The 27,035-nt window shown below is 45.7% G+C and overlaps 1 protein-coding gene across 1 annotated transcript in view; it reads right to left on the bottom strand.

Moving 5' to 3' along the window:
* Window positions 1-548: 548 nt before the first annotated feature.
* LOC119373480 (uncharacterized) overlaps window positions 549-27,035 on the bottom strand; it is a 48,899-nt gene continuing 22,412 nt past the window's right edge. Inside the window, exons 4-5 of the mRNA XM_037643515.2 lie at window positions 13,949-14,081; window positions 549-2,135 (exon numbers count right to left, since the gene is read on the bottom strand). Of these exons, the coding sequence (XP_037499443.1) occupies window positions 1,880-2,135; window positions 13,949-14,081 (389 nt within the window). The 3' untranslated portion in view covers window positions 549-1,879. The remainder of the gene's footprint in view (window positions 2,136-13,948; window positions 14,082-27,035) is intronic.

Below are 27,035 nucleotides of genomic sequence, written 5' to 3'. Positions count from 1 at the left end.
AGGAGAGAAAAGTCACTCCTTCTGCCGACGTAAGAGTTCCGCAGTTTTCGTTTAACTCTGGCACATGCTGTATTCTGTAGTGGGGCTTGCTCGATTCCTTTTGCTTGTACTCACCTGTGGTTTTCTGCGGGCAATAATCCGAGCTCCCTCCACGCCATTTATACCGAAGTATTCCCCAATGACGCTTGCCTCGCATGCGGAGACGTAGCCACGCTAGCACATATGCTCTGGGAGTGCAAGGCAACGCACACCAATCCCGATACTGCTTCGGCCACGTGGGAGGCGGCCCTCCGCAGCTCCCTCCTGGCTGACCAGCTCTGGGCCGGCCAGCAGGCCCGCGGAGCGGCCGGCAGGCTTGGCCTAACGGTCCCGACGTGGGAGTCGCCCGCTGTGCGCTGACGCACGCCTTGCAGGACCCAAACAAAGTTTTTCAACCAACTAAAGTTCTCACGGCCGGCTTAAACAGCTCCGGTGTTAAAAGGCGAAAGCTGGGAGACGTAATCAATTCAGCGTTCAAGGCTTGCTAAAAACGAACGAGGCAAAATGACTCGTACACATTTTTATTTGGTGACGATTTTCCCTTTTGGAAATATATTCTTGCATTCTCATACCATTCACACTTTGATGCCACAGAAACGTTTTCTGTTTGGTCAACGTTCAGCAGGCACCTAGCTATCGATTAGTGTACCCCCACACAAAACCGTGGACTCTTCTTTTGCAAGGAATCAAAGTTCCTTTGGTGCATACAACACGTTTGAAAAACCTTCGTTGCATCAGCTTTCCTTATTGAGTACGACACAGTCACACTTAATGAATGTCGTATGGATGCTTTCAATGCAGGACGTATTCAGGATGCTGTGGGTAGACTAGCAAACAGCAAGCGTTCAAAAGCCAAAGCCAGTGTGCTTGAACGCCGCGCCGCCTACTTACTCACGCGTACAGTAGCAAACAGAAAGTCGTTTAGCGGACTCCTGTAGTTAGTTCTACCTTCTTTCCTTTTCGGGGCGAGATGTTACCGAAGAGCTCAAGCGTGAAAAATTCCCCGCGTTTAATGCGCGTTACCCTGACGTGACATGCACTGATATAACTGTGGTATAAAAGCATGACTGCACTAATACGGCGGCTAAGCTGGCACTCTCCCATCTAAACATGAAGTCGAGACGTCTCTGTGGATTTATCTTAAAGTTGATTGATTCCCTCTCGTTTAGAGCCACACGAAGGCAACGGTTTAGCTTCCACAGTGCATGTCGATGGAGTGCCCATTGGCTACAAGGCGTAGCAACGACTACGTCACAGTTCATGGACGTACATTGCGTTCTCTCTCTTCGCAATACGAAAGTATGGGAGCATGACTTCGCAGGCTGGCGTGACGTGTTCGTGGAAGTTCGGTAGGACGAAGCCGCGCACAGCGCGAAACGGTACTGCTGCCGCGTACCGGCAATCACCTCTTACTTCACTACGGTAGCGATCACCGACAGCTTTGGCTACAAGAATACTAAACAAATGCTTCTCCACTGGCAATAAAATCACGGGACATTTAGCTCTATGGGCTCACTTTAAACTCTGAGCAACATTCATGCCCGTAAATCTCAGGAACGTTGTGCACGTCATCCCAAGCGACCAGCGTTTGGCCAGGAGAACATAACATATCCTCGAAACGCCAAGCAAACAATTAAGGCCGTAATTCGTGTTTAGGAGCTTCACATTTACCTGTGGCAAAGAGACATGAACCTGTGGGGAATGATTTTGCGATGTATGAGAAAGACACGAACATGTGTGGAGCGCGCTTGGACACGTTGCACTCAGAGGATAGGACAATGAAAAAGATGTAAGTATGGCGTGTGCTCGTGTGAAGTGTGTACAACGCAGCTCCAGGGGCCTACTTCTTGCCCAGCGAACTAGCCACTCTCATGGCCAACTCGATGACGTTGGTGATCTTGGTCTCGTCGGGCGCGAGCTCGGGCAGCACCGGCAGCTGCTTGCACGCAGTCGAGCCACGCGAGTACTGGCCGCACACCAGGCTGAGGGTCTCGCCGAAAATGCTCTCCATGCTTCCCGTCATGAACTCCTTGCCGTCATCCGTGTCGCAGCTGGAAACGGAATCTTCCACACACTGCAGTGCGTCGTGGTACCCACTGCGAAGAAAAAGTGTTCAAGATTCAGTTCAAAGGTCCATTTCTGTCGGGCGAGGGATTCATGAAAAGAAACGACAGATGAACAACAAAGACAAACCATCAGTTTAGTAGATGAAATGCCGACTCGTGTTGCTGGCTTCAACAATCGTCTATAATGCCCTGCAGTGAGTTACGGATCTCGGAGGAAGAGAAAGCCTAATGTATTCTTTCGAACATGCTTGATGCCGGTCAGATGATCTGTTCATTTCTATTTCCTTATTTGTGCTCAATTACACATCTTTTATTGCGACAGCAATTATATGGACAGTCTCGGCTGGATTTTGCCGTCGCCGTCGCCGCCGTCATGCACCGTATAAGTATAAGTATGTATATATATATATATATATAAAAGCCCCAAAGAAAAATAATTCAGAAAAATGCTTCCGAAGCGCAGAATCGAAACCAGGGACCTCTTGCTCCGCAGCGAGTGGCGCTAACCACTATGCCACGAAACGCAGATCCTCCACGTAGCTAACGGCGAGCGTTATATACACACCCTTTACCGTTGGACAGACTCAGAGACGGCAGGCGCTTGTAAGCGTTTCTTCATTACCAGCGAGATGGCGCTAAAATCGCGACGGGCGCATTTAAAGGTCGTCGGCGAGCTCGCTCGCTTCTAATATTTGCGCAGGGAGAACCTTGCCCTTCCGCTGTCTGCTCGCGCGGTTTTCTCGTGGTGAGGGGAAGAGGAATGTTTCAAGCTTTCACCGTGATGTCCGCGCTCATGTTACGGAGCGTACGAAAGTAATTCGAGCTCAAGGGATGCCGCTAAACGAACAAACAGAAGACGAGCGCGAACTATCAAGTGTCACAGCTCGACAGTTGAAGCATGCTAGTTTCCTTCGCTGATTCGGCCACCTTTGCAACAGGAGCGCCGTTCAAACTGAGAGTATCCATTGGCGAGCCTCACTTCGTATAGCATTAGTTTCTTCCTATCGCATTCATTGCTTCGCCCTTGCGGCGAAACTGGACTTTTTTGTATATTAGCGCTACATCATTGATGTGATTTTCAAAATAGGTAAGGCCGCTCCTGGTTTGTTAGTGCTTCCAGCGGTGGCATATTCACGTTGGTTTAAAGCGCGGATACCGACCGCTCCGGAAACCTGCCACGGTGGTCTAGTGGTTGCTCGACTGCTGACCCGCAGGTCGCGGTATAGAACCCCGGCCGCGGCGGCCACATTGTCGATGGAGGCGAAAATTCTACAGGCCCGTGTACATAGGCTTAGCTGCACATTGAAGGACACCTGCAGGTCAAAATATCCAGAGCCTTCCACTACAGCGCTTCTCATAATGAAATCGTGGTTTTGGGACGTTAAACCCCAGCAATAATAATAATAATAATAATAATAATAATAATAATAATAATAATAATAATAATAATAATAATTATTATTATTATTATTATTATTATTATTATTATTATTATTATTATTATTATTATTATGTCTACGCGTTTTTGCTCTTGTTATTTCTGAAGACTGTCTGAATTGTATTGTTTATTTTGTTGTTTTATTTTTGTGTGCGCCTGCACAAACACCTTCCGGTTGTTCCTGGGCACGTTAAATAATTGATTGATTGATTGATTGATTGATTGATTGATTGATTGATTGATTGATTGATTGATTGATTGATTGATTGATTGATTGATTGATTGATTATGACGGCTCCGGATTGCAGGAGTTGTACAGATACCTTGAGTTGGGTTTTTAGGTCAAGGTATCTATACAAATCCTGCAATCCGGAGCCGTCATAATCAATCAATCCAGAGGGCCCACGACATCGCGACGGAACTTCGACTTCCAGTACCATCGTGGGCGGAGCCACCAACTTGATCTGGAGGCCTCCGGCTCCCCAGATTCGAGTTCCTCAGGACTGCAATAAAGTTTTGCGGCTATAGCTAGCCCTGAACCCTTAAGAGATGAGGCCGAGACCCGAAGAAACACGTCTTTACTTGCCTCGGCCGCAACTGCCTGCTGCCAGCAGCTGCTGAGCGCGAGCTGCGAGCGCACCCGCGGTTATCGTTCTCTTCTACCCACGATCGGCGCACTCGCGGCTGGCGCTCCCATACTGCCCCCTCTCCGCGGAAGAAGTGGAGGAGAAGGACGCAGACTTCGCGGAAGTGTCCTGGCTATCCTTGGCCATGCCGGACTGCGCGTGGCACACACAACCACCTGCCGGCGCTGTCCACCCACAAGTTCTTGTCATGTCATGTCATGTCATGTACCTTAGTGCACGATGCTGCACAGTTTCCAACCATATCCAGCTTTTGTGGACACATCACAGCCAGCGCCCCTGGCGGCCCCGGCGCGAAGCTAGCGCGTTTCCAGTGGAACTCGCGAGTTTTTCCCGAATAATTAAGTGTAGAGGGTGAATGTTGAAAAACGCAGACCACAGAGCGCTTCTGGGAACCTAAACGCACGAGAGGACAGCAGCGATCATGTTGCACTAAGCTTCAATTTTGTTCCCAGAGCAGTTAAAGATTGTACAATGGGAGTCTATGGAAACGGCGAAAAATGTGGCCCGTTTTTCGAGACAAAAACGGTCACTGTCGTAAAACTAAGCAAGTTATGTTAATGGTCAGGAAATCACATGTAGTCCTGACACTCAGCTTTCGTTTGAAGCCATTCTCAACTTGCCGCAATTGGCATAACATTGTTCCCTAACGCGTTTTTTGAAGCGCGGTCGTTCAAATGTTTGTGGTAAATTGATAAACCCTTGCTTACCACAGGCGACAAGGCGTCCACCGTGGCCGAGCGAGCTAATCGCTCAAGTTCAGAGCGCGGCTTCACCGCGCCGTCATCGGTTCGATTCCGGGCGACGGATCAGCATTTTTTTTTTTTTTTGAACCCGTGACTTAGTTCCACAGCTTCGCACAGGATGTCGCCGCCGAAACAAAAAAGAGCTTTCGTTTCGGTTTCGGTTCATGACTGTAATCTTGAGCTGCCGTTTCTTTTTCTCTTTATTTTATTACTCTTTTAGTGTATGTTTAAACACTCCACGCGTATCATATCGTTCAGATCTACATTTGCAATTCTTACTTTATTCTTTTATAAACGTCGTAAGGAAGAGAACGCCCGATCAAGTTATGGTGAACAAAGCTCTTTCGAACTTTTGTACGCGTATTGTGGTGGAAACTTACTTCTCCGTTCTCATGATTTCGTTACGATCTTCTCAGGTACCTACAATTCAGCAACGTAAAGGAAGCGAACTAAGCTTAGACAAGCGAGGCATAGTAATTAAACGACAAAGTTACACTTTATTGCAGTTGCTTTTTACTTTAGGGCTAACGCAAGTGTCTGTCGTAATCTTAACGAACGAAGGGGAATTTTTCGAGGGGTTCTTTTTTTTGTCAGACACTACTAATGAAACCAACAGATAATTAAGCCAATCAAAGAATAGGAAAAATTATTTGTTCTTTATCAAACAGCAGTGCAATGATTTCGCCCTAACTGAAATGAAATCAATATCGCTATCTCGACAAGCATCAGCGGACGGCTCATATACCCTTCTATATGCTGTGCTCTCAACTCGAAGAGACTATGCGAAATCCCCTTTCCTACCTCGAATGGCTGTGTTCTCTTACAGCACCATTTTGTAGAGTTACGCGAGACTGCATCTGAGTTAGCTGCCTGCAGCTTTACTTCATTTGTTGCTATCGCACTCATTGCATCGTCCTTGCGGTGAAACTGGGATTTTTATTCACCTCTTGTCATATCTATCGCCCTACGTGAACAGAAAAAAACCAGCATGCCTTCTCCTTTAACATCACAAAGCACTGTGCGCTGCATCGGATAGGTCCGTGTGATATGACGTGTGTGGATCAAAGCTTTCGGGAAGTCCAGGGACTGGTGCTCCCAGTTACAAAACGAAAATCCTGTGATTCAGCAGCTTTACGCACGCACTCGCAGCCCACTTCAACGTACCGCAATAAGATGCCATTTTAAACATCTGTAAATGAAAATGTGCGCAGCATGTACTGGTTGCGCAAGGCTGGAACCGAAAGCGGAGCTAGTGTTCGACCTAGCTTCTAAGGTTTTGCTAGTAGTACCAAGCTATTGCTAGAGGTGCAATGTTTTTGCTAGTATAGTATTATAGGACTAGGCTTGGATAATCTATTCTTCTCAGGTGTCGGTCGGTTCCCCAGACTACGCACTTGTTGCGTGGTTTTGAAGGGGAAATGTCGCGTCACTAGTAGTTACGTGATAGGATTTTAGTCACGTGAAAGAGAAAGTACATGTTTATTAGAGTCCAGTGCAGACGCTGGGGTTGCCCCGCGCCACCCGGTTGTTCCGAAGTTTTTGGCGCCAACACGTCACGTCAATAGTTACGTGACGTTACGGGATTTTAGTGGCGAGACTAATTACTTGATTTTACGTGATTTTTAGTCACGTGGCTAGTTGTTACGTGATTGTAGTCAGATAAGTAGATGTGCGATGTTACGTAATTTTGGTCACGCGACAATTGCAGGCCTGGTGTACAAAAAATTGTAGTTGCCGTAAACAACAACCCATCATCGATATCACATGTATTTTACGATCCCGGGAAATTCACTTTCGTTGCTCGAAAGAGCAAGCGAAGCGGCACTCGTGCACTTTTTATCACGTTTCAAAATTGTTTGGCCTTCTACGATTTTTTCTGGAATTTTTTGTATGCTTCATTTGCTCTATTCTTTTTTCTTTCCTGGTGAATATTCCTGGCGCATATATATTGCTGTAAGTTTGAAAATATAGCCAGTTGTAAGTTTAGCGCTGTGTGTGTTTTCCAATGTCGTCCTCGTTCCTTGCGCTGTGAAACATCGAATTATGGTCTACAGCGCATTTTTGCAAACAGAAAGCAGCTGTTTTCACTTTTGCATTCCGTTCCTGCTCTTTGGAAGGTGGAGACACTTGCAAGGAGCGTTGCAAGGAGAGTTTGACCGTAGTATCTTTATAATAGCTATCGTATCACGGGCTACCCGGCGCGTGCTGTGGCTGAATGGGTTGATCATCCGTGCTGGCTGTTTGCGCGCAGTCGCTGGGGCCTTGATTCGAATCCCAATGCGGTTTTTTCTTCTTTTTTTGTCTCTCTCAGAATTGCTTATGTTTGCCGCGGTGGTACAGCGGTTACGGTGCTCGGCTGCTGACCCAAAGGGCACAGGTTTGACGGCAGCTCCAGCATTTTTGAACGAGGCGAAAATGCTAGAGGCTCGTGTACTTGGTTTTAGATGCACGTTACCAACCTGAAGTGGTCGAAATTTCCGCAGCCCTCCTCTACGGCACGCCTCATAAACATAATATGGTTTGGGCACATAGAACTCCAGCAATTATTATTACTAGTACAACGCTGCTGAAGATTTAGTTGCTTGTTTTCTCGCTGGACCATTTCATCCAAGATATTTGTTGCAGTTTCGGTTTCGCTTTTGGATATGGAGCAAGTAAACTTCTAATGTTTTATTTTTTATTACCACGCAACTTATTACTTCATAACGAAGAAACGGAACCCAGATTTTAGTTAACCTCAACCATAAGAAGGCAATAAAAAACGAAACCAAGGCAAGCATGAGGGCAGCCATTTCTAATATAATGAAGCGTTTTAAAGAAGTACTCTACTATTAGAGACGACGCAGAAACGTAACCAGTAATAGTAGAACCAACGCAAAGCTTGTATTGTTGAATCGTCGCCTTTTTTCTACGGGAGCATCCTTCTGTGCTTCTGCAAGTAGTGCTGCTGTTTTGCATTATATTTACGTCCCCTCCGAAAAAGAGCCATCCTGGCTAATTACGGACAGCTGCACAGTGGCAGTGAGGCTTTAGCAGGTCCATATGCACAATCTCATGCCACGACACTGATTACAATAAGTCTCAAGCGACTTGACGGCGTATACGAAGTACGAGGCTTGCTAGACCACACGGTACCTGCCGTGGTACTTCGGAAGAAGTTTCGTAGAGCGACCGGGGCCACCTAGGGGTCCAGAGGCCAGGCCCGTAGCTAGGGGGTATGCCCCAAGGGCCCGCCTCCCCTCCCAAAAGTTTAACGGAGGAGGTGTTTTATCGACAAGAATAATGAGAATAGGTGTTTCTCTCAAACTGTCAAGGCCTTCAGCAAGTGCCCCCTCCCTTTAGCCCCCTCCCCTCCCCGCTGACTGGCGCAGGCCGGAGGCGGGGACCGGTGGACCGGCGCAGGCCGGCGGCGGGAACGGTAGGCAAGCAGACTCGGAAGCGAGCGCGGCCGCGCGCGCCGTTGCCATAGCAACGACGGAGGGATCTTCAACCGGCTGCTTTGCTGCTGGCTTGCGTTTCCTTTCTTGAATTCTTGGCACTCGCCACTTTCCTATGAAGAATGCTGTCTCACGCTCATAACGTGCGCATGCATTTGTGACGTGAAAGTGCCGGGCGCGAGGCGATAATGCAATCGAGAGGCATGCACGATATCAGGACTGTTTTTGTGAGGCGAAACGACACCCTTTCAACACGTTCTTTAGTGTACGCTGCTTTCCTGAAAAGCATAGGTAATTTCATAGGGAATATTAGCCGATTACAAACTGCCTTTGTTGCCGCAACGCCACTTCACGCCGTTGAAAGAGTAATAAGAGGGAGTAACTAAGAGGGAGGTCCAGGCATGGACACATGCATGTTGTCTTTACTGGTGACTTTCCCTTAACAGGTACCCATGTTAGCAGCAATGTACAACAGAGTGAATGAAAACAACGAGGAAGAAGACTTCAAAACTAACAAGCGCTTTTTCCCTTTACAGTTCTGCCTACCGATTCAATGAGCCAAGTATTCGACGCTCACTAGATTGCCCTCCGCACTGCGTTCCCGAGCCAAGCCTAATTACGGTTCATCAAACTAATGAACAGATCAAGCTCGCCTTGCTTGTTCGCCTCAGGTCTAGGTATATATATATATATATATATATATATATATATATATATATATATATATATATATATATATATGTACTTTGCGCACTTTGACAAAGTCTGGTCCACCAGACGAAACGTTAGCGAAAATATACAGTGCTGAACCAACGAAAGTCGTAGTTTCTTCTTCATTCCTTATTCTATCAGGGTCCGCGTGATTCTTTTCCCACTACTATATATATATATGTGTGTGTGTGTGTGTGTGTGTGTGTGTGTGTGTGTAGAGAGAGAGAGAATACATGCGTTGCGGGTAGCACTCACTAACAAAATAAAATATGCCTTTACTAACGTTTCAGCCGTGACACCGCCTACGTAGGTCAGTGTCTTGCGAAGCCCATGCCACAGCCCAAACGTTATGGAATGCATTCGTGTGTGCTGTACAGCGCAGAGCCACCATTTAGGGCAGATTTAGGGCCTAATCTAAGAAAAAAATAACATGTTATCAGATTGACAGGAATTCAATTCTTTGAGCTTTTTCCACTCAGACAAAGCTGAGAGGGAATACCATGTCTAGAGGGTGTTTTCTAAAACGCGTGCATCTATGATAGCACTGTGCTATGGATGCACATTAACCAGACTTCACACCTGTGTGCGGATATCCCTATTATTAAAGTCGAGGCTACATGCCAGTTATCGTGTCTTCTGGAATATTATTAATTTTTATTAGCCGCTTTCGCGCGTATTTCTATTGCAAGTTTTATGTTGCAGTAAAATTTAATATTGAATTATATATTTCTTACTATCTATTTTACTATGATTTCCTTGTCTACAATAGAGACAAAACTACCCGATACATTGGAAGGGACTTTCAAGGTGGGCCTACACGTTTGAGCCAAAAAAGAATCCCAACCAGGAATGTCTTCGCAGCTTTGGCATTCCTATCAAGCCAGAAGATTCCAGGATTCAATACGCGGCTGATATTTTGCATCATGAAGTACAAAAAAAGCTCCGGTTTTGAAGACCCTCAAGCGGAGCTGTAATCATTCTATACGACATGGGTCATTTTCCGTTGGGCTTTCAGAGGATGAAGACTACTGCTTGAAAAGCAGTAGATATTAAGGGAAAAAGCAGATTTCGCTAGGCTTTATCTGGCTGAAGACTGGTATTTTTCAGTCATTGCTACGAGCGAAAAACTACAAATCAAAATTCATGTGCGCATAAACACCATCGTTCTCTTAAGGGAACCTTCTGGAAAGAAAGGCTTAAGATTTCCTTTGGAACGCCTGCACATCTTCGTGGCAACAGAAGGAGCTCCACTCAGAACTGAAGAAATTGTCATATGCTGGGTGAACGAAAGAAGGGGGAATTAACGGGTTCGCTTTTCTCTTATATGTGTCTTGTGACCCGTTGTTGAGCAAGTCAAATGCATTTTGTATTCTACATCAGGAATGATACAGAATAAAGAAGTGATTTTGAGAGATTGTAGGAATAGTTACTATATTATGTTGCATTAACAATCGTTGTTGTCAGCGCAAAAATGCCTAAATTCGCTCTTCTGAATTTCTTTGTGCTGATCAAAGTGGACGATTGGGCCAGTAGGTGATTCATGATCGACTTTGTGCTTGCTGTAGTGCAAAGTTGAAAGAGACTGCGCCTACAGAACATGAAAGGAGAGCTTCAGGAGAACTTGCAGCCCATTAGAGTAACCTATTGGTCTATCTGCGCCAACAGGATTCAAGACAATCACCTCCAGCAAAAAAAGGAAAAAAAAAGAATGGAAAAGAAGAAATGCAATTATGATAGATAAGTGCCCTTTTTAGCGGGATAGGCGGCAGATCTAGAGATTATTACACAACACGTCCGTCGTATGTGTTCTACTATACGTTCATTCCTAACAAAAAAACTAACCAAGTTCACATTTTCCGGTGTACAAGATCATCTTTCAACGACTGTATCATTTTTGCACGCCCGCTTAGACGGCGCCAAGCTTGCGGTGGCAGCCACATTTAAATAAGAACTAATTGAAAACAAATCAAAACTATATTTAACTTCCTTTTTTTGCTCTCATTCCTAGCGTTCTCAAACTTATCCAGTTCTAATTTGAGGTAACGCAAGGAGCAAACGAGCGTCACCCAAGTGGTACACCAAAGGAAATTCGGTTTATTATGCAGCCACAATATCCTGTTCGTACCCAAACATAATGGTTCCCGCTAGCTGAAAAAAAAATCTCGGAAAGCAGCATGCTGCTCCAAAATCCCACCGGTACGGCAGCGCAAGAAACTAAACAAACAAATAAAAACACGATGCTCTTCATGCATCGTGGGCGCGTCTATAACGGCCAGGCATTTGACATGGCACGTCTAGAAAAACTGCCAATTCATTGCCAGTCGTCGCCGTCGAGATAACGCCGACAAACAGCGCTCTCTTTTCTGCGCACCGAGGTGAAGCGACAGTCTCGGGGCGTGTGTACTGTTTCTTTTGATTCTCTTTTATTTAGTGCCGCGTCACTGCATACGTCATGGCGGGACTTTTGAATTCTTTAAGGTCGATACGCCACGTGGTGTCGTTCACGCGAACTAGGCCACTGGTGTCCAGAAAAGCTGCATATGTTCGCCAAAATCGTCTTAGAGTGTTACACCCTTCACGAGCACGATACGTTATAGGTCGTTGGATGGCTTTGTAGGGCGTGAACTCTCTATGAGATGTGGCATATATCCTTGAGTAACACACTGATGTACCCTATGTATGGTTTGCTTTACCAATTATTTTCCGTACGTGTGATGTTTATTCCATGTTCGAGGTAATGGTGAGTCCTTGTCATCAGTTTTCACTCTACCTACTTACCTTGTAGCGCATAAGTGGGCCAAGTTTTTGCGACATAATCATACATATACTTTTACTTTGGCTTAATGATATTTGCTATGTACCGTACCATTGTTGAAAGTATTCCAAGTAGTCATTTGACGTTATTCAGTCATGCTGCCGCTTTATCTCTGCGCTGATTAGACATTCATGACAAACAAGATTTATTTAAAGGGCTAGCAATAGCGTATCCAGAGAGGGGAAGGGTGTTGTTCCAACTTCCCTAGTCACCCCCCCCCCACCCCCACGATACTTTTCAATTTTACATGTCTGTATATACAGGCACACATTGAAACGCACGCACGAACATGCATAAAGTATGGCTGAACCCCCATACAATGTGGCTCAACATTTCAGGCTACGCCACTGCAGTCTAGCTATGTATAAGTTCAATAATCTAAATTAAGAACAAAAACGGTGCGAGCACAAACCCTCGGGAGACCTCGTACTCTTCATACCTGTTCTCTTGAATGCTAACAGATCGTTTACATTCTGTAATTGAGGCCTCCATCCAGTAAAAAAACATGGCTGATCCCTCTGTCATAGGAATCGGTATAACACGAAAGTGACACGTGTCTTCACAGAAGTACTGCTTATTGTGTAGTGATATATGAGACCTTGTACAATGTCTATTCGTGTTTGGCAGCTATAGCACCGTTTGACGTGGATGCACCCATGTTGACAGCATGTCTATATCGCGACGACTAACGCCCATGATCATTATTAAACCGTTGTGGTAGCTGACGGTGTGAACATATATTTGGACACAGCGAATCGTGAATACCGCGTAAGGATGATATCAACAAGCTCATAATCAACACTGGTACCCGGTATGCACTTCTTCAAAGCGTCGTCAATTAAGGAGAGAAACGGCACGGTGTGCGCTTTCTAGTAATGGGTAGCCAACGCCTGTGCTCATGCATGCACTAACACACACTGCGCTTCAGCAACACGGGAGGTAGAGGTTCGTAGCCTGAGCCGCAAACGCGTGCGTCCCGCTGGCCTCTGTCTCGCAGGCGCTGCTCTCGCTCCACCAAGGCACGACATTCGCCCGTCGAACTCGCGTCCTTTCTGCAACGCATATTGCAGCAGTTTTGTTAGTCGGTGCTCTCGCAATTGAAGCAGTCGGCGGCGGAGAAATCCCGTTGGTGCACGTGGGAGCTGCACTACTCCGATGAGCCGACGCACGCTAACACGAAGCCAAAGGCAAAGAACGTAACTGCGTCAAGGGTGCCTCGGCGACGCCAGCGCGGCCAGTCTACCGCTCTGGTATCGAGACGCTTTAACCATAACCTCCGATATCCTGTGCAAGCTCGGAGTAAGCGCTAGTAAGTGTCGAGCGTGAAGCATTACTTCTTTTCACATCTCACAGACGGCGGCACCGCCCCGCTCCACCCGCCGCGAAAGAGAATGTGTGAAAGATATAAGGCGCGTTCGCGCCATGTCTAGCATCTCCCGAGTTAGCTTAGTCGGTAGTGCGTCGGGCGCTTGTCGTCGCGGCCGCAACGTCGTGGGTTCGATTCCCAGCGGGGTATCTTTTTCTTGGTTTTTTTCTTTCTCACCCGTTGGCGTTCATTTTATCAACGTCATATCCGTGACGGATGTACTTGGTGGACCGTCGCATAAAACACTTTCGTGTTAAAAAACAAAGAAACTTTACTCCAGCTTATAATACCTAAACTCAAGCCGTCGATGTTACTAGCAATGTCCTAATCGGACATGCAGCTGTCTAGCAGCGAATGTTCCCCGTAGTTTTTTCTCTAGTCTTTTCAACCGCATGTGAGACTTTCTTTATCGCAAATAATGCACTGGGGGTTTGTGAAGACGCTCTCGAAGTTTGCAAATCCCATTTCTTACTTAAAGTCAATATTTAGGTATTTAGTTAACTCATTTTTATTACCAAATAATTAATTACAAAACAAAAAAATAGTCTGTAGTGCGAGTGGTGGCTGTCAGAATTCTGCAACTGATTTCACTCGCCTGCCTCTAATATTGCATTTTTAACCCTTGGCACAAGTTAGCTGGGACACCCTGTATATCTAATAAAGAAAAGACCGCAGTCTCAGCTTACCAGCAGGCGTAGTGGATGACCTCCTTCGGTGGTGCCTTGCTCGTGCCGCGCTGAAGCGTGTTGCTGAGCGTCCCCATGCACTTGTGCAGCTTCGTGCCGACGGAGTTTAGGCACTTCACGGCGTTGTGGAACACTGCAGCAGGGACAGACCAAGCAATATGAGACACAGTCATAAATAGTGCTGAATCACGCGACGTTCTAGGCAGTACAGTCAATACTGAAGCCTTTCACCTACTCGGAACGTCCTTGCGTATCTAGTACATCTCCTTTCGAAGCTATCTCGATTGCACTTAGATTTGCGCGACGTAGGTATGCGCGATCGACACGCTGGTGAACCTATTCAATGAAACGACGCAATATTATTAAGAGAATGCCTAAATTAAAGCACACAAAACTAATATCATCTCAAAGGCGAAATGACAGCATCTCCCATCTCGTAGGTATGCGCGATCGACACGCTGGTGAACCTATTCAATGAAACGACGCAATATTATTAAGAGAATGCCTAAATTAAAGCACACAAAACTAATATCATCTCAAAGGCGAAATGACAGCATCTCCCATCTCGTGGCTTCTGAAAAAAACGTGGGCACTGCTTCAGTGCTGATCGTCACTTTCAGCGTATTATAGCACAGTAAAGCGCGAAAGCGTAAGCACCGCACTGATGTGCATCTCATACGTACGAACCGACATCTTCTAATCTCGTAACATCAAGTCTATCCGTTGCTGCATTGAGATCAAGTGTGTTGCCGAAAGAACAGCACGAAAAGCCGGAGAGAATAACATTTCAGCTCTTTAAATTTGCTAGACCGGTTCACCAAATGTGCCACACGGGTGTTGCACAGCATTCTGCGAACTTGTGAAAAGTTTTACGTCGTACGAACAGGGCGAGGAATCAGTTTTAGGCTGCATGAAGAACTGGTACTCAGCGGTACTACATATGGTGGAAACCTGCGTCGCCACTGCTGTGAATTTCGCTGCCATCAACTCTTTCGTAACGCCAGCTATATCGGAAAAAGCAAGCGTAAATGTGAAAATGTAATTTTGGAAACAAACATACTAGGATGAGTGCAGATAATTCATCCATTTTTCTAGCAAACACACTCCCCTACAGACTACAAAACCACACAAGAAACCTGATAGACTTCTAATGAACTTTACTCAGCATTCCAGCAAACATATATGCACATTTCATTGCGCACACGCAGGTTCCTTGTCATTTTCACAAGGTGCCAAAAATTGTCAACGACAAAGTAGAATATGTCGCCTGCTTTTAGGAGCTGGCTCACCAGGTTCTTGAGCTGGGGTAAATTCCCGCGCCGTAAGCGCAACCTTAGTTACAGAGGCGACCGCTAAAGGCGCAGCTCGCGCGAAAGAAAAGTCTTCTTCCTCTTGTTCTTCGAGAGCCTTGATGGTGATAATAACGCAGGCAAAACCACATATAGCATATAGCCAACTGTAGCATGCGGCGCTCGCTCCACTCCGGCAGTGCGCTTCGATACAAATAACGTGAACGAAAAAGACAAGACGGCGGAGCGGAGGGATCGCAAGGCAGCAGTAAGCGGGCTCACCGCCAAGACCCCGCGGTGAGAGCTCGCGAGGCCGAAGAGAGACGTGAGCGTCGTGCGGACCCCGAGATACAAGCCCGCGAAGCTGAAGCAGTGCGGAAGCGGCTTCAAGAGAACCTCGAAGAGGTACGGGCGCGGGGAACAGCGCCCAAGCGCCGAAACGGTCGCTAGTGAAGTTGGTGTCGCCGACGCGCACTTCAAGCGCGATTTCCTCACCCACACGCTCGGCCACTACTGCAAGGACTGCGACCCCTTGTGGTTCGACAACAACCTGACCACAATCGCTACTATAACGACGTGTGACGTCTTTATATGACAGTAGAGGAATCGTACGGAGCATTCATGGTTTACCCGATTATCTCCAAGCCAGCTCCTCTATGATCATTCACTTCGTGGATATAGTGTGATTTTTTGAGAAATATTAGCTTCGTAAACTGTCAAGAGCACACAATCCATCACCTAAATTGTTTCACGTGAGGCAAATAAAATAAACAGATATTTACTTCGATGGTTGAATGCTTCTGCGAGACTGTGCTGTAATTCGAAACTGTATCTTCATATTTGGAGTACATGAGCGCTCTGATCGAAGCTGAGTGGCTAACTGATAGCCGCATGGAAGAGATTGTGCGTTTGGCGCTGGTAGTTGATGAATATATATCCTGAGGGCGAGATAGTTCATGTTTGCACACCCGCTTCCGCAGGAAAGTGTCAACATCTGTAATCGACTTGTACCTCTGCATGCCAAATTCAGTGTGAGTGCTAAATGCTTTGCGTCTTAATTTACGTTCATTTAATTTACACATGAAGCCATATTGAAAGAGGTTTACAGAATTCAAGAATTGATACTGCTGCTGTAGGTCTGGGCATGTGTTCGTGGAAATGCAGTGCGTCATATTTGTTCGTAGGAGAATGTTTCAAACAATCGTGATGCTGGCAATACCATTACCTCGTCAGTGCTAAGCAGCAATTACACGCTGGAAGCTTTGCGCATTCGGCCTCAGGGCCCAAATTTACACAAACAGCTAAGGCCAGAAAGGGTTGTGAAGGCTTCTAAGGAGAAACTAAAGCCCGACCTGACGTTGCACACATTGCAATCAGAGCCGTCTTGACAAAGGTAGCGATCCCTTACGAAGAGGAAGCTTCGGGAATTCATGCTTAGGTGCGCTCATTCACGCAACCGAGTTAAGACCAAGCATCGTGATTATGCTAGTATGACTATGTCATGAAGGCATACAAACAAGCTCAGTCCTGTAGGCTTTTAAAGTTGATTTTATAAACCAAGCATACACGATCTCTACACTCTTATTCAAGTACCGTATAACGTCCGGCACATAAACGGCCCATTTTTATTCCACCACAACGTACTGCATATAAGCGGCCCTTCAATCGCCATTAAGCGTGACAAATTCTGCGGTGACGGATTGGGCCCGCTATATGCGGCCGCGAGCGGTCGCAACGCTTATATGGAGCCCGAGGCGGAAATGGCTCGAGCGGACGCAACGCTTATATGGGGCCCGACGCGAAAGGCGGACGCAACGCTTATATACAGAGCCCCGCCTCCCTGACCTTCGCCTGTGTGAAAAGCCACAAATACGTTTTATTTTTAATAAAAATTATGGCCTGTAGCATATCACGACACTGCTGCCACCTACATTCTTTTTGGTTTAGACTGTAAGCTAACAGTTGCAACAGGTCTCGTACTGCCGGAGCACCACCAGCTTCCCGTGAACACATGTGTGCCGCGCTTACATGTTTATCGTGTATTGTGTGCGTTTATTGCGTGCTTATCGTACGCGACATTCGTCGACTGGGCATTTTCCGCGTGTTGGGGCGTTCTGCCTTGATCCAGTGGCGGATGATGGTCGTTGTTCGTTGCCACTCAACACAGCCTCACGGGACGCACAGCTTTGTGTCCGCGCTCAAAAGTGCTTTCTTGCTTCGTTCATCGATTACTCACGTTGATCGAGTGATCGAGTGTACTTCCGAAGACAATCCGCGTCCGAGTGTTTTGACAAGCGGCGACCGAGGTTCCACAGGAGCGGAAGCTTGAGCCTGTTGACGAGCGACTGTGCCAAACTTGGGTAAGTTGAAGAAGGTCGCTGAACTACGTAACTTTGTTACTTCATTGCATGACAACTGTTTGCAGTAACCGTCGTGTTGGCACAGCGAGGATGATCAACAGATACCCGATAGGCAGGTATGTTTTGTGCTTTGGGTGCTCTTATATACACCACCATAAATGACATGTTTGAAGGATGCGCATTGCGCTACGCAATCTTATGCTTCGATCATGCAGGCCTCGTGTCGTTGTGCTGTTATTCCTTGACTGTTTACTGTACGAGGTCATCGCTTGAGAGTGTTTCTAGAATCCCTTGTCGCCGTTAGAAAGTGTGTGCTTTTAAACACATGGGGTCGTCCCATAATGTTTTCACTGTGGTGACGCGAGAGTTCACCAAACTCGGCAATAACACGCAAAATTATCACAAGACTGGGGACGTGATACAGGGGCGTAGCCAAGGGGGGTGTTGGGGGGGTTCACCCCCCCCCCCCCGAAATTTTTCAGTTTTGCTTGCGTATATAGGCACGCACATACATAAAGTATGGTTGAACCCCCCCCCCCCGAAAAAAATTTCTGGCTACGCCCCTGACGTGATAGCAAAACACACAGCCCTGACACGCGCACACGATGATGGATATGTTTTCGTGGTTGCGTCCCCGAGCTTTTCGCCAGAAATCCATGCAGTTGTTTTGTGGTTAGGATTTTAACCTAGCTGCCTCATAAATGTTTTAAAGGAGCTCACTCGAAGTAATGTATTTGAGTGAATTACGTTACGTACTGGTACTAAGTGCACACTCCAACAAATGCGTACTTAATGTGAAGAAGCACATGTTTATATCAAATAGTGTTAGTAGACGAATATGTCAATTCAATTAGGCTAATTAAGCTAACACATGCTACTCTTTGTTTCAATATTGTGTGTTTGAGAAAATATGCGTGAGCTCGTGTTCTGCCATTATATATTTTTTCTTAGCATCTTTAAGCACACGAGGTTCTCTATCACAAATAACTTAGATTGTGCTCATGTTGCGAGAATGTTGCTTTATTGTGTGGTGCTTTAAGTTATTGTATTTTCACGCTTTTTTTTACTTAGCACAGTACCAATATTGCTCTCTTACTTAAATGCATAACCAAGGTTTAGTATGCAATGATTTAGGGTTTATTGAGCTTTGTAAGGTCATAAATTAAAAGAAAAAGATCTCAATTCTCATATATGTTTCCAGAAGTTCACAGAAAGTTGGAAAATATTATCGGTTTTGTGAAGGCCTTACATAACTTAAAATGAAATCAAATTGACAGCTCAACTCTACAAGACAAACTACACGGGAATTCGCTTTAGAGAACCAAAAGTTTGTTCCCTGAATGGCTTACATTCATGATGCAATACAATATGCATGGCTCATTCCCACCTCACACCAAGTGCACATGGACCACGCACACTCTTTCATTTTTTTTTATATTTCGATAAAAGTGTGCATATCGTTATTTTCATGTGGATCGCCCATAGGGCTATGTGCATATTTCGGGTATTCCTTACAGTCTTGGGCAATAACTAGTTACTAGTAACGCATTACCGGTAACTAGTTACTTTTTTCGGTAACTTGTAACTGTAACTAGTTACTTTTAATTTATAGGAACTTGTAACGGTAACACTGTTACTTTTTTACAGAGTAACTGTAATGGGAAATACCGTTACAGTTACTTTCCCATATCCTCTCCACCTTTCATCTTTCCACAGCACGGCTCCCCTACCAATTTAGGGGTGGAGGTCGCTTAGAGAATTATCTACCCTGCAGAAGACCGAGGTCAGCAGTCAGTCTTTAACACAACTTAAGTTTACTTGTAAACTACATGTCGTAAGTCAATCATGTTGGAACTGAACAACTTGCTAAATTCAAGTAGTTTTTTTTTTTTTCCGGCGTATATATATCCTTTTTGTCACTTGAGCTTCTAGCTCGGTTCTTGGTGTACCGGTGGAACATCACGACGCCAAGTTTATATTCTCCTTCGTCCGAGGCTGCGCAATAATCGTGTTTGACTGACGGCTAGAAAGCAGCAGAGCGCGAAACGGTTGAGAGGCTCAAATACCGTGAACTAAGTAATTTTTCAAAACCTCTTTGAAACTAATTGTAAAAGGTTTACTCCAACTTAATACAACAATTATTAACAAAATCACATGGACGTTTTGCCTCCTATGCATGTGACATCCTCAGTATACACTGGCAACAAGAAAAAGAAAAGGAAAGAAAAAAATTTGCGGAGATCGACCAGTGTCCCATACGTCCGTGTAAACCAGTAGGGGAATGTGGTTGTTGCATGTTATAGTCGGATACAACTTTAGAAGTCAGCGGCATTTTCTCCTCAAAGGCAGATGAACACAAGCCTGCACCAATGGGCGCGCACTCGGGACGGACATCATGAGCGGGATGGCGGTGGCTTCGCCTTTGGAGAACATCGGCGCGTGCATGAGCGGGACTATTTCTTTTCTTTAGTCTCTCCTGACTTCTTAAGTTGTATCCGACTATAGTTACTATATATGCTACGACATGGCTCCTAAAGGTGCCATATACAGTAACTATATTGCAAGCCGACGCGTCGCGGCGAATGAACCGCGATTCCAGGAGTTCCTTCCCCTCACCTTCGTTCACGAGCCAGCGTCGTCACAGTGTTTACGTCAAAGCTATGCCCTGTTCTCCGGAAGTGTTAAACAAGCTCCGTCTTAGAATGCATTGCATGAGTTGCTTTAACAACATCCCGTTTGCCTTCTTTAAGCCTCGTTGATTCTTTCCTTCCCATTTCGCCGATGCAAGTCGCGTCGCAATGCCCGCATCGGGCTTGTATATCACCCTACTCTGATCGTCTGCAGGTGTGCAATCTTTGGGTTTCGCGAACACATGCCCCAGAGTATAACGGGACTTAGAAACGGTTTGTATGCCCAGCGGACGCAAAGCTAACCGAACAGGGTCTGATACACCTTGAACATATATATGGAACAGACACAATGGACGTCGTCTTCATTCGTCACACACTCTCCGTTGCTATTTGCATGCGCTTCTGGGTGTCGTTAATAAACATCCTATGATACTGCCGTCGTTCTAGTGCATCAACCACATTTTCCATTTTGAGTATCAGAGGACATTTGTTATTATTATTTGCAAATAAATTCCCTTTTTCACCAACGGTGCATGAACAACAAAATTGATGCAACAAAATGAGGTGTACACAACAAATGCTTGTGTTTGGCCCCCTATTAGGTTTACTTCGTCTAGGGTTTTACCACGTGCAATTTTGACTGCCCGCATGCCTTCATACATATTTAATAAATGAATTCTATCGTTTTGTTTGTAATCTATTATTTATTTTATACAGTAACGGAAAAGTAGCGACGTTACTTCGTCACAGTAACTGCAACAAAGTAACGACGTTACTTGTCACAGTAAGTGTAACTGTAACAGGTTACTTTTGGAAACTCTGTAACTGTAACTGTAACAGTTACTTTAACAGAGCCAATGACTTCACCCATCAAGCACGTGTTTTTCAGACACCCCTCTCAATATCACTTAAACTCCACATGTGGGCTTTGCTTTTAAAAGTACGCCGCCCGCTTTCCCCGCCTGTAGTTGCCTTATCCACCATCTTCTGCAGCCCTTTGTGAGGGCTAGACGTGCCGCCCTTCTGCAGCCTTTCCAAGTGGCTTTCATACTCCACTCTTTTTTTTTGCCTTTGACGGCTCTCGCTCTGTAGACCCCCCCCCCCCCCTTTTCCATTTTTTTTCTTTTTTCTCTCTCCTTTTTCTTGCTTTTTTTTTCCTTCTTTGCAGCTCCCCTTACTTCTGAGATGAGAGGCCTGAGCGCCGTTGCAAACTTTCTTGAAATGATGTGGCAAGGGCTACACTCCTCTCTCTAGTTTTCTCTTTCCAGGCAGCAATTACCAACAGCGACAAGCACCACCGCTAGACATGACGTCAACACTAACCCTTTAAAACTAACACGCCAAGGATGACAAGGTGCCTTCGATAAAGATAGGTCCCCCTATGGAAACGTCGGCCAGCCTGTCTGAGGCACTTTCTCCTGTTTGAAACCTATCCCACTTTTTTGGCTTAGGTAACTGTAACACTGTTACATTTTACTGGTAACGTGCCCATGACTGATTGCTTACTGTGTACATGTGTGAATGTTGAACACGCAATGGCACTCTTTCAATAGTCTGCAAGTGGCTGGTCCACTAATACCTGTTCTTATTGCACCCTGATCCCTTCATTCAAGGATCGATCTCTTTAATATATGAATATAGACTTGCCTGAGGACATGTTTGGTACTCACTATCTGTGTGTGGTTGGGTTTGTCTTGAGTGAAAATCAACATTTCCTTGTGGTATCTATTATGCATGTATCAGCGATGAGAGCTGTTCATGGCACCGACACAGAGGACAGATTGCAGTACAAGATAGGAGCATACTTCCTGCAAGCCCGGGCAAGCCATAATGAGTGGTAGGCATTTCTTTTCATCACTAGATTGCGGCAGTTTGGACACATAGCACCTATAGACCTTATGCAAAATCTGCTGCCATCTAGCGGCCGCTGTGTGCATTTCCGCCATGAAGGCTAAGCGCGCTCCGCATGTAGACAAGGAGCGTACGTATCAACGTGTGGCGGCTGATAAGAACGAAAATGCCAACATATTTTCGAGTGCTGTGTTGCTGAGATTGAGGAAATTGGGATGCTGAAAGAAGGTTTGCAGGAACCAAGCCTCTATGTTAGTACATTTCCTCGTGGCCGACGAGAATCAGCAGATCGTTCCGTTGCTTCGGTTACTGCTTACGACTAACGCCGTGTTTCCGTTCGCCGTTAATATATGTGGTATGTGACAGCATCGGCACTCATCAGAGAACACTCTTTCATGTCATGCCAGAACAAGAAAGTTTTCGCACCGTGTGCTTGCTGCAGGCACAAACCCGCTTCGTGTACGAGCTTCAAAGCTGCATCGCGGCTACTCGCGCATGCCTGCGCTGCTGTTGATATTAGCTTGTTTATTAAATTGCGATAACAATTACATGTTAGACAGATAGCTCGTGCGCGTCATTGATTTGCAGCGGACGGACCGATTGTGCTGGAGCGTGTTGTTTGTAGTTTGTTTTCGATGGTGGAGTTTAACAAGGTAGCGTCTGGTGGGATGCTTTGCGTGCGTATTTCTTCACTATGCGTATTTTTCAAGCATTTCATGTGGTATCACTGCCAGGTTCAGACGGGTTGCCCGGATGTCCTGACCGCCCCCACCCCTTACTTTTTTTTGTTTAACTTATACCCCAGGAAGAGCAAATCAGGTTCTCCCAAAAGCTGATCCCCCCTTCGGAAGAATCCTCTGTACACTCCAGTTTGCTATGAAATGTTAACAGGTGCTTCAAGTGCGCGGTACTTTTCTTATGAAACTAAATAAAATGCTGTTCCGGGAAATGTGCTACATTCTACCGTGGGTGCGCTACCGCTGGTTACGCGCTGAGGCGGTTTCAGTCGGCGAAGCAAAACTGCCTTGCCGCAACGGGTTTAAATTGTAAAGCACCAGTAGGCCCCTAAAGCGACAATGTGAACACGAATATTCTTGGCGTTTCCTGTTATATAGGATCACATATCGGAAGGATATTCAATAAAATACCAGCTGATCGGCATCTACTTCTAGGAGACACTACACTTTTCATGTTCACTTTCCACGTGCATGAGATGCGCAATTTTCTGCATTTTAATCGCACGGTAATTCTGTACATAACATAGGTCGGATGACTACAACAGTGAAATAATATTATTTCAAAGATAAAAAGAGGACAACGTTTTATTTAAAATTAGATGGACACTACGTCGGCTCGACATAGGCTGTCCCTCATGAAATATGCTTTCAATTGGGTCAACTGCACTTTCTTACCGTCATCGCTGCGCCTAGCCGCGCTAAATAAAGCCTCTTCCCAACCATCCTACATTATACAAGCATGATATTCAGATAGCTAACAACGCTTTATTCGCTACACTGAAAACAGACAGGCCAATTTGTAACCTAGCGCAGAGCTTCATTATCGGCGACGTCAGGCCTGCACGTGACTAGCAGTGTCAAACTTGCACCTTCTTCTCGCTGTGAGGCGGTTCTTTACACGTAATAACCGTCAACGTAAAAACTAGGAAATGCCGGTAACGTGTACAGGCCCGCCTGACATTTTTATGCCCTGATTGCCGACTACCAAAGCGGATACAAGCAAGAAATGATAGCGGCGACAGCAATAGAATTCGGGCACAAGCCTCCAACATGGCGCCGAATCGTTAGCTTCGTCAAACCTCCAACAGATGGCAGCAATTTTGCATAAGGTCTATTGATATACAGCATATACTGGCCTTTAGCTTAGGAGTGAGAAATGTACCTTCTGCACTTCAGTGCAATGCATATTATTTAGTTTGCATTCCTTGAACATGGAACGTCGAATAGTTTGTGTTGTTGAGCTTGTAATCTTTGAACATGGGATGTCGCCAGAGCCAACGTTTTGAAACTTGGAGTTGTCTTCATAAAGGGAGCAACTGTTAATTCTTGATGTTGCCATCTTGATGAAGGCAAGTCTACTCGTACAAGAGTTGGCTGCATTGACATACCGTTTGAAGATTTTTTTCGTCTCTTCAAGCCTCCTTCATCTTCCATCGAACATCTGTGATGTTTGTGCTGCCATGAAACTGTGGTGAAACTGTGTGGTGCTGCCATGAAAAAAAAATTGGGCGTGCGCAGGCACAGCACCATCGAAGAAAAATAATTATTTCTTTGTTAAAGATAGTGAAGGCACACTAATGCAATCTCAGCCAAGATTATTAATAGTTGCCGACTCAATTTTAATGTAGTAGTTTCGTTGCTGTGCATACGCACGATGAAACTCTCATCAAAAAGTGGGAAGCAACCACACATGCTCCAGTGTTCAGCTAACCAGTCATCACTGCCTTTCTTTATGTTTCAGTCTTCCCTGAGCCTTTCTTTGATACACTGCCCCATTTGCCCCACATAATGCTTATCCCATCATCTGATAAACGATGCCTTCTTTGCAGAGCACATAATGTGTCCTGTGATTCCTATTGCAGCCAAGTGAGTGTCTGGGTTGCAACCTTTTCATAGTTTAGCACGCTTATTTGAGGCCGTGAACACTATGCTGATGATTGCCCGACCACCAACCGTTCTTATATTGTCGGATATCCCGTGCAGGTATGACATAGTGGCAAACATATTTTGGCCATCACGATTAGCCATTTCTTTGGCCTGGCAGCTGGAAGGTGTTTGTTTAGTAGGGCTTCTGCAGCCAATACAGCAAGGGGAGCAGGATATCCTGCTTGCATCCAGCGAGTTCTTGAAATCACGCCTCGTCCACAAGAAATAGGAACATGATTATTTAGTACAATATGCAAGCACATAAGTTTTTAAATGTTTTAGATATGAGGATCACTGCGTCTTTCTTTATTAAATACCACAAAGGTTCCTTCGAATCTGAAGCCACTAACATATTAACACTGGCACATGATTACTAACACCCACTGGTGCTTACCCACGAGCATCCGGGCAAGGATTGTACCATATCAGGTTCCTGAATGTACAATTTCATTTGCATAAAAAGTGCATGAGCTAGTTATACGAACTGATGGGAAACAAGCCATTGCTGCCTCTTAGTTTCTCCCACTCAATAATGGTAGAAAGGTGCATTGTCTGACACTGCTTGGACAGTGGCGTAGCGAGGGGGTAGCAGACCGGGCCCATGCCCCCACTCGCCCTCTTCCCCGAAATGAATTTCTGCCTATGCCACTGTAGCTCGCTAACGCAGTAAAATTTCTGTTCCTATTACTTGTGGACTAGCCTTAATTTCCAAAGAACTCCCCTGACACAAGCAGGATATCCTGCTTGTGTCAGGGGAGTTCCCTAAGGATATCCCTAACGGATGGTTAGGGCAAGGTAATGGTTGTAGACCGACTGGTGACACGTGCGTTGAAGGTTTTCGGTGTTGGCAATCGAGGCAGGAGCGGACGAACTTCTGCACGTAACGGTACATCCCTCGCCAGAAGTATCGTTGTCGAATGCGGTGGTAGGTTTTGGATACCCCAGAGTGCGCGCATTGCGGATCAGAGTGGAAGGACTCGCATATTTCAGCACGCAGACTTCGGGGTATCACAAGTAGCCACTGGCGGCCGTTGGCGTTGTAATTGCGTCGGTGCAGTAGGTTGTCACGAATGGCGAAATTTTGGGCTTGACGACGCAACGGGCGAGTGGTTGGTGTGCCGACGGATCAGTGAGCAAGTCTATCAGCGAGGTGATCCATTTATCCTTGCGCTGCTCGGTAGTGATGGTGTGAACGTCGATGGAAGAAACAGCAATGTGAGATACTGAGCAGGAGGCATTGGCGTCAGGCAAGGGGGAGCGCGAGAGGGCGTCGGCATCAGCATGCTGGCGTCCGTTGCGGTACAGCACGCGGATGTCGTAGTCTTGCAGGCAAAGTGCCCAGCGGGCAGGACGGCCCCGAGGGATCCTTCAATGATGAGCCAGCAAGTGCTATGATCGGTGACGACTCAAATGGGCGACCATACAATAATACATGAAAATTACTACTTTGAAAATTATTAGAGAAATAAAATTGCAGAGGTTCTTATTCAAATAAAGGCCTATTCATACAGCAAATATGAAAACTAAGATGTTCACAGAAGTAACCATAGCGTCCCAATTTGAAAATTTTCACTAACGCAGCGTTTGTCGTGAATTTTTAAAAATGCCTATTTGCTCAGAATTCCATCAAATATAAGAGTATTTCTTCTTCACTTCTACTTAGCTAAATAGAAATATATTGTAAGTATAGCTTCAGTAGCTGCCAGCAGGTTGCGAATTTACGAAAACGCCTCTTCGTAAGATGGTCGTCGTCAACCGGCGACGCTCGTCGAATTTTCCTGTGTTGAAAAAAATTTTTATGTGAAACAAATTGGATTTCGTGCTGTGCAGTTCATTTGTTCACAACATACAAACTATCAGGAAATCGGAAAACATCAAGTATACACCTTTTTTATCTTGTGGAATCGACCATGTAAATGATGTTATCTCTGTAAAACACTTGGGTTCAGGTGATATCTTAAGTATCTGCGTGATTTCTAGAAAAGTTAGTCGTGAGTTCAGCACTGCTATGTGCTCTTTTCTTGGAGTATCTGTGCTATCCTGTCAAGATGTTTAACAAGTAACACGCACTTGAATGTGGATTCTTCTTTGTGGCAAAAGAGCGCAGACAACGGGACGAAGAAGACATACAGGGACAGAGCTGACTATCAACTGATTTCTTATTGGAAAGTCTGGATCTGTAGGCAGCGAGCAAAAATCGAAAAATGGCACAAATGCTATCAAGTGACTCCCCCCCGGCCGCCCGCTTTTTTTTGGATAGGGTTTACAAGATGCGGCAGAAGCCGATTTCATTA

Source organism: Rhipicephalus sanguineus, chromosome 11 (assembly GCF_013339695.2).
Source record: "Rhipicephalus sanguineus isolate Rsan-2018 chromosome 11, BIME_Rsan_1.4, whole genome shotgun sequence".
NCBI lineage: Eukaryota > Metazoa > Arthropoda > Arachnida > Ixodida > Ixodidae > Rhipicephalus > Rhipicephalus sanguineus.
The sequence above is the reverse complement of the archived record's forward strand: the minus strand, read 5'-3'. Positions and strand labels throughout refer to the sequence as shown.